General features: G+C 42.0%; 1 protein-coding gene across 2 annotated transcripts in view; it reads right to left on the bottom strand.

Annotated features, from left to right (window-relative positions):
- gfra2b (GDNF family receptor alpha 2b) overlaps window positions 1–20,371 on the bottom strand; it is a 180,881-nt gene that overhangs the window by 147,599 nt on the left and 12,911 nt on the right. For both annotated transcript variants that reach the window (XR_007451685.1, XM_049603832.1), the window contains exon 2: window positions 16,010–16,309. Coding sequence is in view for 1 of the 2 variants with exons in the window: in XM_049603832.1 (XP_049459789.1) it covers window positions 16,010–16,309 (300 nt within the window). In the remaining variant the exon portion in view is untranslated. The remainder of the gene's footprint in view (window positions 1–16,009; window positions 16,310–20,371) is intronic.

The raw sequence follows: 20,371 nt of genomic DNA, 5'->3' as shown, positions 1-20,371 counted from the left end.
GAGATGCCTCTCCTCATGAGGAACACATTTGCCTCAAGAACCCATAACTTCCGCTTATATAGATTTTCCACCATTTTGAATTTGTTGAAAAACACTTCAAATGGATCTCTTCCTAGGAAGTTTGAGCGATCTGCATGAAACTGGGTGAACATAATCTAGGGACCACTATCTAAAGTCTTAAGGTCACACCACACAGTGGTTCCCTACAATTAATCTGTCTGCGCAAAATATTTGGTTCTAGAAGTTTGGGAGAGTCACAGCGAGTCACTTCATGTGTTGGTGCATCAGATATCTGATCTGTGAAAGTGTAAATGCATCTGTGAAATATTCAGATGGATCAAAACTGTATGTTCAAAATGTGTAAATACATCTGTCTCTTTAAGACACATACTGTACATAATCTTTCCTCCTCCCACAGTGGAACTACGTCAGTTAACAGAGAGGAAACATCCACTCAGTGTCTGATGGTCTTAAAACATCCGTAGTCTGTCTCCTCTGTGATAACAGCAGCTACTGTAGAACTGAAATCAACCGTTTGTTCTCATTAAAGCAACAAGGAAACGAAATTAGTACCTCGTGGTGAACGCCTCCGCCAAACAGTCAGGTTCCAGTTTTCATCCATGTGTGTCCAGATTCATATGTGGAGTAAAGACTGAAGGAATTCATCATCACTGTGTTGAGCTGCATGATTCCAGTGAGAAACTTGCTGTCTTCACTTAAAGACCTTCCTACAGAGGACAGACCGGATGCCTCGATACATGGCGCAACGATTATCACCCGAACATCAGGAGACCCAACGAGCAGGTGGTGGAACACCAGAGGAACAGGAGCCATGACGCATCACACACAGAAGATCTACACAATCAGCACAGTTTCAAGATTAGAGTCACCAATTCAGTATCTGACCAAATGTCTCCCCTTCTGTTCCTGAGATATGACGTTAAAACATGATGATGTCACAGTCAAGCTGACCTTTGACCTTTTGACCTTCATTATTTTATCCTGTTAGACATTTGTGTCAAGTTTGGTCAGAATTAGTGTATGAGTTCTTGAGTTATGAGCAAAACATGTTTTGTGACCACCAAAATGTAGTCAGTCCATCCTTGAGTTCGAGTAGACGTTTGTGCCAAATCTGCAGAACATCCTTTAAGGCATTCTTAAGATACTGCATTCACAAGAATGAGACAGACAAGGTCACAGTGACCTTGACCTTTGACCATCAAAATCCAATCAGTTCATTGTTGAGTCTGAGTGAACATTTGTGCCATACTTGAAGAAAGTCCCTCAAGGTGTTCTTGAGATTTGACAAGAATGACACAGACGCAAGGTCACAGTGACTTTGACCTCAAAAATCTAATTAGTTTGTAGTTAACTGCATTTGTGCAAAATTTAAGGGGTATCGTTTCAGGTGCTCTTGAGATATCACGTTCATATGAATGACACAAACACAGGGTCACAATGACCTTTGACCTTTAGACAATTGAAATCTTGCAAGTTTAAAGTTGAATCCAAGTGGACGTTTGTGCAAAATTTGAAGAAAATCTGTGTTCTTGAGATATTGTGATCATGAGAATGACACAAATGTAAGGTCACACTGACCTTGACCATTGACCACCAAATTTTATTCATTACATCGCTCAGTCCACGTGGACGTTTGTGCCAAATTTGAGGAAATCCCCTCAAGGTGCTCTTGAGGTATCACAATCACAAGAATGAGGCAGACACAAAGTCACAGTGACCTTGACCTTAAACACCAAAATCAAATCAGTTCATTTTTGATTCAAGTGGATGTTTGCGCTAAATTTGAAGACATTTCCTCAAGGTGTTCTTTAGATTTCACAAGAATGACATGGGCACAAGGTTACACTGACCATGACCTTTGACCACCAAAATTGAATCAGTTCATTGATGAGTCCAAGTGACTGTTTGTGCCAAATTTTAGGAAATCCCCTTGAGGTATCACACTCACAAAAATGAGACAGACACAAAGTGACAGTGACTTTGACCTTTGACATTCAAATTCTAATACATTTATAGTTAAGTCCAAGTGGATGTTTGTGCCATACTTTAAGAAATCCTTCAAGGTGTTCTTGAGATATTTTGTTCACAAGAATGAGACAGACAGACCAACACCCAGAAAACATAATGCCTCCAGTTTTCACTGGCACAGAGGTAGAAAACTTAAGTTGATATCATTTTAAAGTTAAATTCAGCAGCGTGTGAACACAGATAAATATAATGTGAGCGCCGCGTCCTTCAGCCTGAGAGGTCAAACACTCGTCACCTGTGAAGTTACATCAGCTGTGTTTCCTGCAGAGCACTGACATCAATAAATATTCTGATGACACATTAATGATTTATAAAGTGTGACCTCCTCTGTGTTCCGTGGATCTGTCTGGGTTGATTCTGCTCTTTATTTCTATCATGTCTCTGAGTCGCACACACACGCACACACACACGCACGCACGCACGCACGCACGCACGCACACACACACTCCACCACTTAACAGGGTAATGATCACCATTGTCGAGCGTGGTTTAATGGAGCGGCAAACAACAAACATCACGCCATACACCCGGCAGACGTCACACATCAGCAGCGAAGTGATGGATCATTGTGGGACAATCAAAAATCAGATCTCCATAAATCTCCTCTGATGTGCTGAGCGCCACGGCAGCGGGCCGTAATCAGGGCCAGATGCTGATTCATTGACCGTTTCTGCTGCCGTAAAAACTTTACAATCAAAAGTTTACACCTGCGACTCGACGGCAAACAGTCTCCAAATGGCCGCATTAAACAGGAGGTCAGCGGTTTAACCTCCGCCACAGACGCCGCCCTGCGTCCTGTAATAAACAGGAAGTGTGTCAGAAAACAGATAAATGGAGGTTTGATCCTGCGTCTGATCTCATCTCTCTGGAATCACCCCGCTCTACTCCATTTCCTCCTTTTTCTGTTCCTCGCCCTCAAATTGCCTCTTCCTCCGTCAGCTGTGCCATCATACGTTCATCTCATTCCCTGGATATCACTCTGTTATCTGCTGCACTCCTCCTCCTCCTCCTCCTCCTCCTCCTCCTCCTCCTCCGTCACCCTCAGATCCTCCGTCCCTCCGTTCAGACACACAGCGTCTGGTTCCATCCACACAGCCGACAGACTGCAAACAGCTCAGCTGATTAATCTGTTGTCTAAAAACATTAGCAGCACATTATTCTCTCCACCCGCCCACTGAGCGTTCAGAGTTAGTACATTAGAGATCAATTAAAGGTTTCAAATGCAGTCGACATGAAAGTTACAACTTTGACTCATCTGAAGCTTCAGTATCAGCAACACAGTATCTTATGACATCATTAATTAGTATTAATTACTGCATGTACTCGTGGGATCAGTGCACAGGAAGAGAGAATATTTACACATTCATGAAGCAGGTTGGCTGAGTTGCAGTTGCCAGAACAAATGTTGGCATTGCCAGATTTTCATGGTTCTATTCCGGCAGAAATGTCTTGGTAGAAAACAACTGCTTTCTGGAGCACTAAACCGGCAGGAAATGCACCGATGTCTGTGTCACTGTCCTGTATCTGTTATTGACCATTTTGTGACTCTTTGTGGATGCTTAGCGTCTCTTTGTAGTGGATCTACGTCTCATTTTAGTCATTAACTTTTCTTTAAAGACCTTTTGTCTCTTTGTAGTTGTTTCGCGTCTCTTTGTGGTTGTTTTGTGTCTCTTTGTGGTTGTTTTGTGTCTGTGTGGTTGTTTCGCATCTCTTTGTGGTTGTTTTGTGTCTCTGTGGTTGTTTTGTGTCTCTTTGTAGTTGTTTCGCATCTCTTTGTGGTTGTTTTGTGTCTCTTTGTGATTGTTTTGTGTCTCTGTGGTTGTTTCGCATCTCTTTGTAGTTGTTTTGTGTCTCTGTGGTTGTTTTGTATCTCTGTGGTTGTTTTGTGTCTCTTTGTAGTTGTTTCGCGTCTCTTTGTGGTTGTTTTGTGTCTCTGTGGTTGTTTCGCATCTCTTTGTGGTTGTTTTGTGTCTCTTTGTGGTTGTTTTGTGTCTCTGTGGTTGTTTCGCATCTCTTTGTGGTTGTTTTGTGTCTCTGTGGTTGTTTCGCATCTCTTTGTAGTTGTTTTGTGTCTCTGTGGTTGTTTTGTATCTCTGTGGTTGTTTTGTGTTTCTTTGTAGTTGTTTCGCGTCTCTTTGTGGTTGTTTTGTATCTCTGTGGTTGTTTCGCATCTCTTTGTAGTTGTTTTGTGTCTCTGTGGTTGTTTTGTATCTCTGTGGTTGTTTTGTGTCTCTTTGTAGTTGTTTCGCGTCTCTTTGTGGTTGTTTTGTGTCTCTGTGGTTGTTTTGTATCTCTGTGGTTGTTTTGTGTCTCTTTGTAGTTGTTTCGCATCTCTTTGTAGTTGTTTTGTGTCTCTTTGTGGTTGTTTTGTGTTTCTTTGTAGTTGTTTTGTGTCTTTGTGGTTGTTTTGTGTCTCTTTGTAGTTGTTTTGTGTCTGTTTGTGGATGCTTAGGGTCTCTTTGTCGTCGATCAACATCTCTTTTCAGTCATTAACTTTTCTTTAAAGTCATTTTGCACATTTCGTTGTTGTTTTTTGTCTCCTTGTTGTCATTTTGCATCTCTTTGGGGCATTTTGTGTGTCTGTGGAGATAATACAGTAATAAGGTATCCCGTGGTATCTAAAAACAGCAATGGTATCAGTTTCATTACTGTCATTAAAAAAATCTGCCATGCATACAGGCCTATAGAGGCCTATAATGAGTGTTTGTCCAGCACCTGGCCAGTATGTGTGGTTCAGTTTTCAGTGTAATACTAATTACAGTTTAAAACTAATAGTAGGCTATAATGTTTCTCTTCTAACTGTCCTTAACTGTTGTCGGGACATTTGATAAAGTTTTTGGATGTGACGTCGTCACGTGACAGCTCAGACGTGAGAAAGAGAAGAAAAGATGTCAAGTCACACATCAAGCGAGCTGGTCCCACACAAAAACACAATTTCTGCAAGTAGCAGCAGCAGCAGGTCCAGAGGCATCAGAGCGGAGGAGGGAGAAGCGCAACCCCAACAAATGACAAACAGATGACTGTGGGCCGTCTCCTTCAAAGAAGAGCCGATGCGGTGGCAGGTCCAGAGCGAGATAACGGCCTGTTGTCGCCAGCCTGTTATTCAGGGAGATGGAGACCTCCTTCTCTGGTGGAAATGTGATGGAGCCAGGCGGTTTCCTCTGATGTTGAGGGCTGCCCCAAAGTGTCTGTGCGTTTGTGCCACGAGCTCTCCATCAGAGCGGGTGTTCAGCACCGCGGCCAAAGTTGTCAATCCACTACGTGCCCTGGCCTTCAAAGTGATTTTTAATTAGTCACGGTAACACCGTAAACCCCGGGAAAATGTGGGGAAGGTTTAACAGATACAAGATACTCTACCTGTGGTCATGCTGCATCTCTTTGCTGTCGTGTTACGTGTCTTTGTAGTCACTTTGTATCTCTTTGTAGTTATCCTGAATCATTCTGTGTCTTTATCTGGTCGTTTTACATCTTGTTGCAGTCCGTCTGCATCTCTTACTGACCATTCTGCCTCTCTGCTGTTGTTCTGTGTCTCTTTGTAGTCATTTTGTGACTCTTTGTAGTCGCTCTGTGTCTGTCTCTGGTTATTGTGTCTCTTTGTTGTCGCTCTGCATGTCTTGTAGTTGTTTTGCAAGTATAAACAGCTGTTATATGACGTTAAAAACACTTATAATCTGTATCTGCTGATAATGAAGGGTAGTTAATATTTTATACGTCTGCTGTGATAGCTCCTCTGTCTGCTGCCTGTGAGCTTTGTTCTCTTTCTGTGTTATATATGACATGTACAGTAGATGGAATATATTTGCAGTTGCTCTGCTGCTTCCTGTTTTCGTTGCTGCTCCTGAGACTCGGCTCGCAGCTCTGGGCGATCTGTATTTGCCGTTAGTGCCGGAATGATAAATAGCACGCCGTCAATGAGCTGTGTGGAATATTGCTTTCCTGTTGTGTGTTTTCTCTCCATGGTCGGGGTTATTGCTCCGACGCTCACCTGCAGGCTGCTGAATCGTGTCTGCAGTCACCGTGATAGAGACTGCAAACAGGACAGAGAGCAGGACGGATGATGAGCTGTGGAGCATTCAGGGCACAAAGCTGGATGAGACAAGACTCAGATTTAAAAACAGACTGAAGTATAAAGTAGGGCAGCAGAGAAGAGAGCCTCACGCCTCACGCCTCCTAATTGAGATGTCATAGATCCACCCTGTTTACCCAAATGAAAGTCTGCTGCTGAGGATGAACTGCGGCGGGGTGGAAAATCTCTCTGGCACACAGGAGGTGATGAATCCTGAATTAGGAGCAAAATGAAAATCTGTCTCATGAACAGCGATGAGGTCGCTCTCAACAATGGCCGACCCTCCTCGACACCTTCACCCACCACATGTGTCACTAACACTGTCGGGGTTCATTCAGTGTGACGAATAAACAACTCTGAATAATCTCGTGTGAAAAACATCATTGAACAGCTTCGAACTCTGACTCCAAACGTCTGTGGCTGAGTTGTGTCTCTTCACAGTTGTTCTGCGCCTCTTTGTAGTCATTTAGTGTCTCCTCCTGGTTGTGTTGCATCTCTTGATAGTTACTGTGCACTTCACTGGGACATGATGCGTCTCTGTGGACATTTTGCATCTCTATGTCTTTGTTTTGTGTCTGTTTGTAGCATGTTGCCTGTCTTTGTTCTCATGATGTTTCTGTGGTCTCTCTGTAATCGTTCATCTCTTTGTGTTGTAGTTGTTTTCTTTTCAGTCATGTTGCGTCTCTTTGTTGTCATTTCAATCTCTTTTCAGTTATTTTGTGTCTCATAGCATTTGCATCTTTTTGTAGTCATTGTGCACTTCATTGAGGCATTATGCATCTCTTTGTTGTCACTCTGTGTCTTTTTGTAGTATTGTGACTCTTTGTCTTCATTTTGTCCTCTAACTAGTTGTTTTGTGTCTGTTGGCATTTTGTGTTTTTGTCTCTTTGTGTCTCTTTTAAAGGGATAGTGCACCCAAAAATGTAAATTCAGCCATTATCTACTCACCCATATGCCGAGGGAGGCTCAGGTGAAGTTTTAGAGTCCTCACATCACTTGCAGAGATCCAAGGGGAGAGGAGGTAGCAACACAACTCCACCTAATGGAGGCTGACGGCGCCCCAGATTCAAACGTCCAAAAACACATAACTGAAACCACAAAATATCTCCATACTGCTCGTCCGTAGTGATCCAAGTGTCGTGTCCTGAAGCCCCGACATAAAATACGGTCTCGCGTAAGTGCACACACGTGAGCGCGGTGCACAGAGAGGCAGTCAGAGCTACAGGCTACAATGAGGCTAAAAACAGAGTTCAAATGAGGTTTTTCCAAACAACTTTTTATGGCGGGGCTTCAGGACACTTGGATCACTACGGACGAGCAGTATGGAGATATTTTGTGGTTTCAATGATGTGTTTTTGGACGTTTGAATCTGGGGCGCCGTCAGCCTCCATTAGGTGGAGTTGTGTTGCTACCTCCTCTCCCCTTGGATCTCTGCAAGTGATGTGAGGACTCTAAAACTTCACCTGAGCCTCCCTCGGCATATGGGTGAGTAGATAATGGCTGAATTTACATTTTTGGGCGCACTATCCCTTTAAGCCGTTTACATGTCTTAGTTGTTAGTTTGTGTCTCCTTGTAGTTGCTTTCTAACTCATTTCGCGCCTCTTTGTCTTCATTTTATCCTGTTTTTATTTGTTTTGTGTCTTTTCGCATTTTGCATCTTTTTGTTTGCACTCTGCACATCTTTGAGTGGTTTTGTCTCTTTGTGGTTGTCTTGCATCTCTTTGTCGTTAGTGTGTGTCTCTGTAGTTGTTTTCTAGCTAATGTTGTGTCTGTTTTGGAGCCTTTTGCTTTTCTTTGTAGTCTTTTAATGTTTTTAGTTGTTTATGTGTCTTTGTTTGCACTCTGCACATCTTTGAGTGGTTTTTGTTTCCTCCTGCTTATTATGCATCTCTTGGTGGCCATTTTACATCTCTGCCTTTGTTTCTTTGTTGTCGCTTGTTGTCTCTATCTGGTAGTTTTGCATCTCCATTTAGTCATTTGCACCTCTTTTGGAGCATTTTCCATGTCTTTGTAGTTTTGCATCTCTTTGTAGCTGTTTTAAATCTCTTTAAAGTCATTTTGTGTCTCTTGCTAGTTGTTTTGCATCTCATTGTGGCTATTTTAACCCTTTGTGGTCGCTTTGAGCCTCTTATCTGTGATTATCTGGTTGTTTTGCATCTTTTTACAGCCACTGCGCATCTCTGTTATGTTTTGGGTGTCTTTGTAGTAATTTTGCTTTTCTTTGTGGGTTTTTTCAGTCTTTCTGTGGTCGCTTTGAGCCTCTTTGTAGTCATGCTGCATCTTTCTGCAGTCGTTTTGCTGGACTCATTTGGCACCTCTTTGTAGTAACTTTGCTTTTCCCTGTGGTTGTTTTGAGCCTCTTTGTAGTTGGTCTGCATCTCAGTGTCTCCTTCAACTGCCTCAGTGTCTTGTAAGCCCTCTTGCGTCTCTTTGTAGTTGTTTTACGTTTCTTTAAAGTAATTTTGTGTCTCTTTCTGGTGATTCTGGATCCCTTCTGTGGTCATCTTGCATCCATTGTGCTTGTTTTGTGTCTCCTTCAAGTTGTTTTCTGTCTCGCTCTGGTTGTGTTGCTCCTCTTTTCAATCTATTTGCATTTCTCTGCAGTCGCTTTGTGCCTCTCTGTAGCTGTTCTGCATCTCCTGTCGTCATTTTATGTCTCTCTGTGGTTGTTTTATATGCCTTTGTGGTTCCTCTACTTTAATAACTAGACTGGTCTCCTCTGACCACACAGACCAAGTTTTGATTCGCTGCTTATTTGTTTCCCTCCATCACCTTTTTAAACACCTGTTTCCATGACCCGTGTGTGTGTGTGTGTGTGTGTGTGTGTGTGTGTGTGTGTGTGTGTGTGCTGTTTCAGCGCAGTCGACTGTAAGCACGAGTGTTTCCTCTGCTGTGTGTCAGGCTGAGAGTGACGGCCTTCAAAGAATGAAGATAAAGAAAGAAGACAAGGTTGCAAATACGACTCCAGTTCTGTGTCTCCGGGCTCTGCTCTCTCCACCCACAACCAATTTCCTGTCCCTCAGCTCATTAGTCATCTCCACCCTCCCGTTCAACACCTTCTCCGCTGCTCTCTGAGGATCTGCTGGCTAATCACAGATTCATTGAAGGCTCCTCAGTGTGAGACCTGGATGCTGCTGTCAGTCATGACTCCTTTAATTAACCAGAAGTCTGCTGATTTGCTGACGTGGGATGTGACATCACACACAACGTGACAGAAACCAACCGAGGTGAGCTCCTTTTATACCGAACTGTCCTCCTCGGACCAAAACATCGTCAGTGTCAGTGTAAATCTGCAGAGACACACAGCCGCAGGATTCCTCTGTTTAAAGTCTGAAGTTTATACCAATATTTTCAAATCTCTTAAATCTTAATGTCATCTCAGTTAATTACTTCAGAATAATGAGTGTGACAAAGTCTTTTAATGAATTGTCACCGTTCAGTGTTTTTAGTGTCCTTATTCATTGCACTGTATTTCTGCGACTTTCATTTAAAGACACATTTCAGGCTAACGAGTCATAATGAGCCGTGAATTGTTTCCTTCTCCAGCACAAAGTTTTTAATTATTTCTGTGTTTCATTACTTCATCTGTGTGGTCTCGGAGGCTTACTCATGACACAAGTGTCTTCTCAAAAACCCTGGGCTCTGTCCGTTCAAAATGAAATAATAGAATATAATTTTTTTTTGGTGAGATAATCATGAATTAGAGGTCAGGGTTTAACAAACATCAAAGTACAAAAAAATTTTCCCCTCCTGCCGCTATCTCCTTGTTACCGTTGTCAAAATCCACTTTGCTAAGGGAAAACAACAAGCTAACGACCTACATGCTGAAAATATGAAGATAATTTTTGCCAAACACTTGGATCGTGAAATGTCTGCTTTGCTCTTTTCCACTTTAAGCATCAACTTTTACGACTTCCTATTTCTTGTAGGATTTGTTGATCACTTCTATGGCTCCAGATTACATTTCGAAGTTCTTGGGATCTAACCTGTTGATATAAATAACAATTACACTTTTTACATTTACTTTACATTTACATCTTTTTTTACATTTACAATATAAATAACATTGCATTTCTCCTCATGGGGATTAATAAAGTAAATAAACTTAAACTTAATTACTGCTTGCCACTAGCTCCGCCGGCAGTGCAGCAATATTTTGGTAAAACACAACTGCTTTTCTTGCAACTATTCACACTGGAAATCCAGCAGTGTCTCATTAAAACACAACCACTTTTCTTGCAACAATCCCTGCTGGAAATGCAGCAATGTCCCGGTAAAACGCAACTGCTTTTCATGAAAGTATCCCCGCTAGAAAAACAGTGATGTCTCAGTAAAACACAACAGCTTTTTGTCCAACTATCCCCGCTGGAAATGCAGCAATGTCCCGGTAAAATGCAACTGCTTTTCATGAAAGTATTCCCGCTAGAAATACAGTGATATCTCAAACACAACAGCTTTTCTTGCAACTATCCCTCCTCAGACAAGAACCAGCTCATGAGGAGGTCAGGCTCACCAAATTATCTTATTTCAAATTACCTCTTAAAACTACTTTGTCTTATCCGCTTAACGTGACGTCTCTAACACACGGCACACATCAGATTTTGACTGGTTTTAGTCTCGCTCATTTTCTTTCTTTATCTTTGTTTTGTGTGAAGCACTTTGTGACGTTGGTTTTAAGTAAACTGTTCCGTTATTACTGTGTAAAAGTGTCTATACTTAAATGGTAAATGGTAAATGGACCTGCATTTGTATAGCGCCTTTCTAGTCATCTAGTGACCACTCAAAGCGCTTTTTACACTACGAGTCACGTTCACCCATTCACACACACATTCATACACTGGTGGCCGAGGCTACCATACAAGGTGCCACCTGCTACTCAGTTTTAACACACTCACACACCGATGGAACAGCCATCGGGAGCAATTTGGGGTTCAGTATCTTGCTCAAGGATACTTCGACATGCAGCCTGGAGGAGCCTGGGATCGAACCGCTGCTCTTTCGATTGGTGGACGACCCGCTCTACCTCTGAGCCACAGCCGCTTAACAGTAGTTATAGTTAATCTTCTTTCTAATGCTGGCCAAACTTTGTCCTTCTTGAATTTTTAATCCCTCTTCTAACTGCCTTGTTAAATATTCATGCATGAATGAGAGACAGAAGAAAAGCAGTGCAGGAAAAACTCTTTTGTTCATTGTCACATGAAAGAGAAAATACAGCTAGAAATTAAAACTGCAGAGCACAGTTTATATCAGACGTATATAAACTAATCTGCAATGTAATTAACCATGCAGCAGATGAACCCTCCTCCAAGAAATACAGATATTTCTAAGCTTCTTTGTAATCAAGCTGCCGGTGTTAGAGAGCGCCTATCTGCACACAGATTGCTGCTGTGTTTGAATCATTTGTTTGATGTGTTCAGACTCATGACTGAAGGCCGTATCCAACTTAAACCCATTTACCTGTGCCCTTGAAATCCTGCCAACTGAAGTGCTCAGAAAAAGTGTTTGAAATATATTTTATTTTTTCTTGCTGTTCATTAATTCCGCCTGCTGCTGGTATTGTCCACATCTATCCATCTGAAGCATCATGTAGATTTCACTGGTCTCTAAATTATCGTCCTGCTCACAGTGTATCCAGTCAGACGGCTTTATGATGCGTATGTACTGTGTCTGAGAGTCTGAAGGTTCTTCTTCACTGTCTCAGTCTGACCTGATTAATTACACTGTCTCCAAGATGAGAAAGGGCATTGCTATTTCAGGGATATATTCTGCATATGTTCCACCTTCTGTAAAGATTGATGCTGTTAGGTCACCTGTTGTCATACCTTAAGTACTGCACAGTCATCTGGTCAAGTGCCGCTGACAAACATCTTTAAAAAGAACTCCAGATTGCAGAGAACAGAGCAGACAGATTACTGCTGCATCTTTCTTTCTTCACAACTGCAACTCAATCAGAAGAATAAACACATTTCTGCAAAACATGTTTTTATGCAGCAGATATGCTGAAATGTCACATTTCATGTGGTTTGGTTTAGGCACAAAAACCACTTGGTTATGGTTAGCAAAAGATCATGTTTTAGCTTAAAATACCTGCTGTCAGGGGCACAATCACAGCTGGAAAAGCAGCAATGACTTAGGCAAAAAAACAACAACCCTTTTTGTTGCTCTATCCCCGAAGGAAATGCAGGAATGCATTTGTAAAAAAAACAATCCCTTTTGATGCCCAGTACCCTAGCTGGAAATGCAGCAATGGCTCAGTGAAGCACAGCTGCTTTTCGTGCAACTGTCCCGCTGGAAATACAGTGATATCTTACTAAAACACAACCACTTTTGATGCCCACTAGCCCCACTGGAAATGCAGTAATGTCTCATTAAAAACACAATTGATTTGTTGTCACTATCCCCATTGAAAATGCAGCCATGTCACTTTTGATGCCTACTTTCCCAGCAGGAAGTGCAGTGATGTCTGGTTAAAAAGCAACTGTTTTTGGCACCACTATCCCAGCTGGAAATGCAGCAATGTCTTTGTAAGAAAAAACAACTTCTTTTGATACAAGCAATGTCCCCTGGACATGCAGTGATGTCAAGGTAAAACACAACTGCTTTTTGCACCACTATCCCTGCTGGAAAAGCAATGATGTCTCTGGAGAAAACTGCTTTTTGTGCCTTTATCCCAGCTGGAAATGCAGCATTGTCTCAGTAAAAAACAATCGCATTGTTGTCAATCATGTTTCATGCCACATGTCCTGCTAGAAATGCAGCGATGTCATGGTAAAAAAAAAAAACTACCTCTGTTGATGCTTCTATCCTCGCGATGTCTTGGTAAAAACTATCACTTTTCAGGCCACTATCCCTGCTGGAAAAGCAATGATGTCTCTGTAAAAAACAACTACTTTTGATGCCCACTATTCCGGCAGGAAATGCAGCAATGTCTTGGTGAAAAACAACCACTATTAGTACCACTATCCCAGCTGGAAATGCAGTGATGTCTGGGTAAAAAAAGACCCAACTGCTTTTGATGCTGACAATCTCGACTGGAAATGCAGTGATATCTTGGTAAAAAACAATTACTTTTGTGCCACTCTCTCCACTGGAAAAACATCAATGTCTCCATAGAAACTGCTTTTGATGCCCACTATCCCCGCTGGAAAAGCAGCAACATCTTAGTTGAAAAACAAATACTTTTTATAGCTCCATCCCAGCTGGAAACGCAAGGGTGTCGTAGTAAAAAACAACCAATTTTCGCGCCACTGCCCCCGTTGGAAATGCAGCAATAGCTCCGTAAAAAACAACTGCTTTGGATGCCTACTACTGCTGCAGGAAATGCAGCAATGTCTAAGTGAAATTGTCACTTGTGATACCCACCCACTCAGCAGGAAGCGCAGTGATGTCTCTAAAGAAACAAATGCTTTTCATTCCACTATATTCACTGGAAATGCAGCGATGCATGTGATAAACAATACTGTTGATTCATGCATACTGTCGTCTGGAAAAACATTCCACACTTACTGGTTTCTGGTCACCTGGTACCAGTTAAGCTAACGTCTGGAATATTCTCCCTGATCAACTTAGACTAAACAAAAAGTGACTAAAACAAAAACTGGTAAATCTGACATAGGTTTCATTGTGTTGTTTCTGTCTTTGAACATTCTTGTTTTTAGTTATTCATCTAGTGTTGTTTGTTTGTGGCCATTTTGTTGTTGTTTCCATTATTGTTTCATGGGCGAAGTCATTTATTTCATATTGCATTTTATTGTCTTATTGACACTGTGTGATTTCAATACTGTGATTTTTTAATTGTTCAGGGCGACACAAAAGAAGGAGAAATACAAAATACAACACTGCGTCAAATATTACGGAGTAACATTAATTACATTGGTATTAAAAAGTCATTAAGTAGCAGAAGCTTCCTGCCCTGTGTGTAATTAATATGACAGCAGAAAACTAACGTTATAACAGCGTGAGCTCACATCAGGAGGTCGTGTTGTGTTCAGGGGTACTGAGCCAAAGAAGGGATACTTTAAATGTTTTATATCCTCCAAGACACCTTCAACAGTCAGCTGTGTGTGACCGTTCTGTACGGACACATAAACGCACCACAGACACTCAAACGCACCACACTGTCTGTCCTTGAACACAACGTGAAGTCGTGCTGCTGATCACACTGAGTGCTACAGACGTCTGACACAATGTCTTTGTGTAGTCGCACACTTGGTCCAGCTTAAATGTATGTCCTGTGAGTCGCCACCAAGCGTGTGTGTGTGTGTGTGTGTGTTTGAAATGCAGGGGCTTTGCAAGCATAGCTGGCACCACAGAGGCATCCTTAGTGGAATGGAGAACAAAGAGAGAGGCTCTTAATGAGCTCTGCCACTGCTGAGACCCAAACTAGGCCAGCCAACCGGCCGTAAATGTGTGTGTGTGTGTGTGTGTGTGTGTGTGTGTGTGTGTGTGTGGTGCTGACACACACAGAACACAGTGCAGGGCCAGCAGTGGGACCTGAACCAACCAAAGACATTGGCCAGGTGACTCCAAACACAGCAGCTCTGCAGTCAAAGAATGTTTCATCTGATGTGCCTGTTTGTTCTATTAAAATTCCCACAGCACATTACGATGACAACAACAACAACAACAACAACAACAACAGTAACAACATGAGTCGTTGTTAGAAGAGATTTATCACTGCACTCTTAGAACACTGTTGGACCGGTTTAAAAACAAAGGATCAGGATCGATGCAGCAGAACCACAAACACTGAAACATTCTTCTTCTCTGTCACAACGTGGTGCTCACAGATTTGTAGTCTTCAATGTCACAGTGCACTGAATTTTACCAGGTGCCACACTTGACTCAGCAGACGCTCCTGAGCCAAACGTAATAGCGCTTTTCACTCAGAGGTGGCGCCACAGAGCCGCTACAAAGTCTCGTCTTTACACAGAACCAAACGGCGGCGGCATCATGACGCTCCAGTGTGTGATTTTACACAGCATGATGACATCACAGAAGTAAAAGAGGCGTGATGGCGTGACACGTGTCAGCAACTCTTTATAAACAACAACAATGACATCACATGTCAATAACAATCATTTAGCGTCCCTGTTATATGGCGGTTGATCCTGTCCTGTGCTTGGAGGGTAAGGAACTCCTGGACCTCGTTGTTTTTTATTATCTATGGACATTTTCGGATGCTGTTTGCCTTTTTTGAGTTAGCTGCTAACTGCTAACAGCTACTTATTAAATTTCCCGCAGTGGAACACACACATAACACATTTTAGGCGCTGTTACTTCCTCACACGGCGACTTAAAGACAAGACAACTGCCCCCGTCCTGCAGTCTTACACGGGGAGAACATGTCAGAGCACCTGGAGGAAACCCGGACTCGGTCACAGCCTGACAGACACTCGTGGCTCCCTTAGTTTGTTTATAAACATAACGCTATACTAGTCTTATAGTCATATTAATTATTACTAATTTAATATGAGTTGGATTCAGCGTCATGACGCTGTCAGCACAGGTTGATGATGTAGGCTTCTTTTTAATTTGCATAAAATAAAACCGGTTTAAACTCGTACACCAGACAGAAAAACCGGAAACCAACCCAACTGTGGAAACACTGAGGAGTGAAATGGGTGCAGATCCTCTTTAAATGAAAGTGAAGCCAACAACACGCTGGTTATTTTCTCCACTTGTTCGTCCCTGTTGGCACTTGAGGCAACATTCAAACACAAACCCACACAACAATCGATGCCGAGCATCTTTGACCTCCTGCATGTGTGAAGTTCTCACAATAACACCAGAAGTTGTTGCGTCTCATCTGGCAGCTCTCAACACTGAGGGGAAATCAACAGGCAGCAGGAGGCTTAATTAACTCTCCACACGGCTCTGTGTCGGAGGCTTACCCTCAGTCAGACCCATGTGGATGCTCCAGTAGTTCTGCAGGCACTGCAGCTCCTTCTTCATGCCTCTCTTGCAGCGGCAGTCGTACAGTGGGGAGTCCTGCAGCACCTCCAGCGCCCCCTGGCACTCCTTGGAGGCCAGCATGGTGCTGCGCTCTTTGTCCCCGCCGGACAGGCACTGGCGCATGATCCGGTAACGTGAGCTGCACTGGCTGTTCTGGTTGCACAGTTCAGAGGCTCGGACGCAGTCCAGAGGTTCCCTCCACCCGGGGGAGCCCAGCTCCGAGTCACACACACACACATCTGGAGGGGAGACAGAGCAGAGCAGGAATCAGAGATTATATCGTTAATAAGGTTTGATGTGTGTCTGTGGCCAAGTTCTGCTCCGACGGGATTTTAGGATTCCTTCGGTTCAATATGCAAAACATCAAATCAGCTGATACTTAAAGCATCACAACACTGGAGATGTTTATCAGCTTATTTTAATCACTGTTGCAGAAAAGAAAACGGCCGTTATTATTCTGCGGGAGTTCAGTTATAAACAGGGAGATTTAATTGGTGTAAAAACTTCTGTGGATTCAACAGACCCTGGTTTTTAAATTCAACCTCCTGTTTTAATTCTGACTCAGCTCTCAGCTACATGTGACGTAAGACTCCAGTTTCTCTCAGGTTTAAGTTAAAGATCTGAGAGTGTTTATGAACCTTAAAGATAAACGTCTCTCGAATTTTGGTGCTTCAAATCCATTATCATCAGTCAGAATGAGCCTTAAAGCAGTGAACACAGAAGAGTTATTGTTGGGTTAATAAATGTTTTATTTCTATGAGTGATGCTTGAAACCATTTTGTTAACGGAAGTTTGTGTAAAAAAAAGTCTCCTCATAATATTTTTCAGAAAGTTATTTAAACTTCTTTTTGGGACATTTTCTTAATATTTTCAGACATTTCATTGACATTTTTACAGATATTTTGATAACATTTTTCAGACATTTCAATAACACTTGTTTGGACATTTTAAAAATATTTTTCAGACATTTTTATAATATTTTTCGGACATTTTTAAAAAATCTTTTTCAGATATTTCATTGATATTTTCTGGACATTTTAATAAGATTTTTTAAAAACATTTATCAACATTTTCTTGGACAATTTATTATCTTTTTTTAGACATTTTTTACTAATTTTACTAATGATAATAATAACTGTATTAATTTTAATCATGTAACCCTTTATGTTGTGCTTCACAGTTGGAGAAATAATAACCTGTGCAGCACCCAGCTTTGTTACAAACTCTTGACATACAATCCTTTGTTTTGCTAACTGAAGCTGATGTAATATTTATGTTAACACCTTCTTGGATCAAAACAATTCCTTTGATGCCTTTCAGTCTGGATTTCGAGCACATCACAGCACTGAGACTGCACTTGTAAAAGTTTTAAATGACATTCATCTGAGCAGTGATGCATCAAAGATTTCGGTTCTGGTATTACTGGACCTCAGTGCTGCATTTGACACAGTCGACCATAACATACTGCTCGACAGACTAGAAAAGTTGTGGGACTTTCTGGCACTGTGCTAAATTGGTTTAAATCTTATTTACGAGACAGGGATTTCTTTGTGTCACTTGGCAATTATGAATCTGTGCGAACAAAGATTACATGTGGAGTTCCTCAAGGGTCCATTCTTGGGCCTCTTCTGTTCAACATCTATCTGCTCCCTCTTGCTCAGATTATGGAATATCATAACATCTCCTACCATACTTATGCAGATGACACACAACTTTACATAACAGTGTCACCAGATGACTACAGTCCCCTACATCTGCTAAATAAGTGCATTGACGAAATCAATACATTGATGTGCCAGAATTTTCTACAGCTAAACACAGACAAAACTGAGATAGTTGTTTTTGGCCCCAAAGAACAAAGATCAACAGTCAGTGCTCACCTTGACGCCATGACACTAAAACCTACAAATCAAGCCAGAAATCTTGGTGTAGTTCTGGACTCAGACCTAAATTTCAATGGTCACATTAAGACAATGACTAAATCAGCCTACTACCACCTTAAAAACATTGCATGAATAAAAGAATTCTGTCTAAACAAGATACAGAAAAACTTGTTCAGGCTTTCATTTTCAGCAGGCTGGACTATTGTAACGGTGTCTTCACAGGCCTGAGTAAAAAATCAATCAGACAACTGCAGCTCATCCAGAACGCTGCTGCCAGAGTCCTCACCAACACCAAGAGAGTGGAGCACATCACACCAGTGCTTAAGTCACTGCACTGGCTTCCTGTGTGTCAAAGGATAGACTTTAAAATCTTGTTACTTGTCTATAAAGCACTAAATGGTCTTGGTCCTAAATACATCTCTGATATACTTGTACGTTATGAAGCATCCAGACCCCTCAGATCATCTGGAACAGGTTTACTCAGTGTTCCCAGGATCAAAACCAAACAAGGTGAAGCAGCCTTTAGTTTCTATGCTCCCCGCCTGTGGAGCAAACTTCCAGAATATCTGAGGTCGGCTGAAACTGTCAGCTCATTTAAATCAGGGCTTAAAACATTACTATTTACTGCAGCTTAGCAGTGAACTAGATATGTAACTTATTGTTAGGATAATCTGTAGCTATTGTTTTTATATCTGTCTGCTGTTGCTTTATGTTTGCTTTTTAAATGCATTTTCTGCACTGTTTTTAACTATTTATTGTCTTGCTTTTAGCTCTTGTTTTTAATGATCTATTGTTCCTTTATTTGAATGTATTTCTCTTGTAAAGCACATTGAATTGCCTTGTGTATGAATGGTGCTATAGAAATAAAATTGCCTTGCCTATGATAAAACCCAGTACTCCCAGTTTACGTTGGGCTCCGTCACCCCACGCAGGTTGCTGAACTCTGGGAGTTTCCCGCCAGCAGCTCCTTCTTTTATTTGGCTTCAGATAAACTCTACAGCAGAGACCGTCACCACCGCGCTGCCTTCAGCCAAACCCAGTTTAATGGACACGTATCAGAGCTCTGCTGACAACAGTGAGGCTGCAGCAACGTCTGAACACAACCTGCGCAGAGCCATCAGTCAGGAAACTTCCGGGTTGTTTCAACCTGCCGTCTCTGCCATAAATCTGTCCACTTGGACCGAGCTGAATCTGCACTCACTATCTGTGTTGCAGAGTCTGTGAGACAGTGTTCTGTGTCCAGAAAACAAAACCCTCAGGGATCCATTTTAAACACGTTGCCATGTAACAAAGACTCACTGTGTTTCAGACACTTGACCTTTAGATGTAAATGATCTGATTGTGGGTCTGGAAGTGGGGGGCACAGAAATGCTCATTAGTCTGTACGCAGACGACGTCATATTAGGTCTAAAAACACCAGAAAAATCAGTTCCCCTTTTGCTAGAACTGATTACCTCTTTCGGTAAGCTGTCTGGATACACAATTAACTGGACAAAAAGCGAATTTATGCCTCTTTCCAGCACTTACACGCCAGGCTTCTTAGAAGGTATCCCTTTTAGATTGGTTAAAGATCACTTTACATATCTTGGCCTGACAATACCCAGGGAACCCAGACTCATATTTAAGTTAAATTTCTCTGAGTTCGTTGCTAAGCTTAAGCGAAATATAGAGGGTTGGAGGATCTTGCCTCTGTCTATGATTGGCCGTATCAACTCGATTAAAATGGTTTCCCTTCCCAGGTTTCTTTACCTTTGTCAGAATCTCCCTATTTTCCTCATGTCAGCTTTTTTTAAAGAACTAGACTCCGTAATTTTGCCATACGTTTGGAATTATAAGAATCACAGGATCTCAAAAGCCCATTTACAATAGCCCAAGTCAGAGGGAGGGCTGGGTTTACCCATATTTAGACATTATTACTGGGCTGCTAACGTCAGGACATTGACGTTCTGGCAGCAGGAATCTCCAGGCAATTTGGCCCCTGGTGCCCCCTCCTGGCTGAATATGGAGGCCAACTCTGTAGTCAAATCCTCCTTGTCAGCCTTGTTGTTCTCTAAAATAGAGAAACCTGACATTTTAAGGAGTCAAAGTTTTGTTATTAAAAACTCTATTAGAATTCTGAACCAGGTCAGAAAAGCCTTGAGTTTGCCAGCGACCTCTGTACATACACCCATCTGCTTCAACCATTCCTTTATACCTTCGAGATCAGACAGAGTTTTCCACGCCTGGAGGGAGAGGGGTCTTACCTCTATCAAGCATTTGTATGTGGGTGGACGTTTTGCTTCTTTTGAGGCGGGTGAAATATGAGTTACCCCACTTACACCATTTTCGTTACCTGCAAATCAGAGATTATGTTCTATCCAAAATCCCTAATTTCAAAACTCTTTCTAAGGAGCATGTGTTTTTTTGATACCTTGAAGA

The sequence above is a fragment of the Epinephelus fuscoguttatus genome, linkage group LG18 (assembly GCF_011397635.1).
Source record: "Epinephelus fuscoguttatus linkage group LG18, E.fuscoguttatus.final_Chr_v1".
Lineage (NCBI taxonomy): Eukaryota > Metazoa > Chordata > Actinopteri > Perciformes > Serranidae > Epinephelus > Epinephelus fuscoguttatus.
Note: the sequence above shows the minus strand (reverse complement) of the source record. Positions and strands in the feature narration are given on the sequence as shown.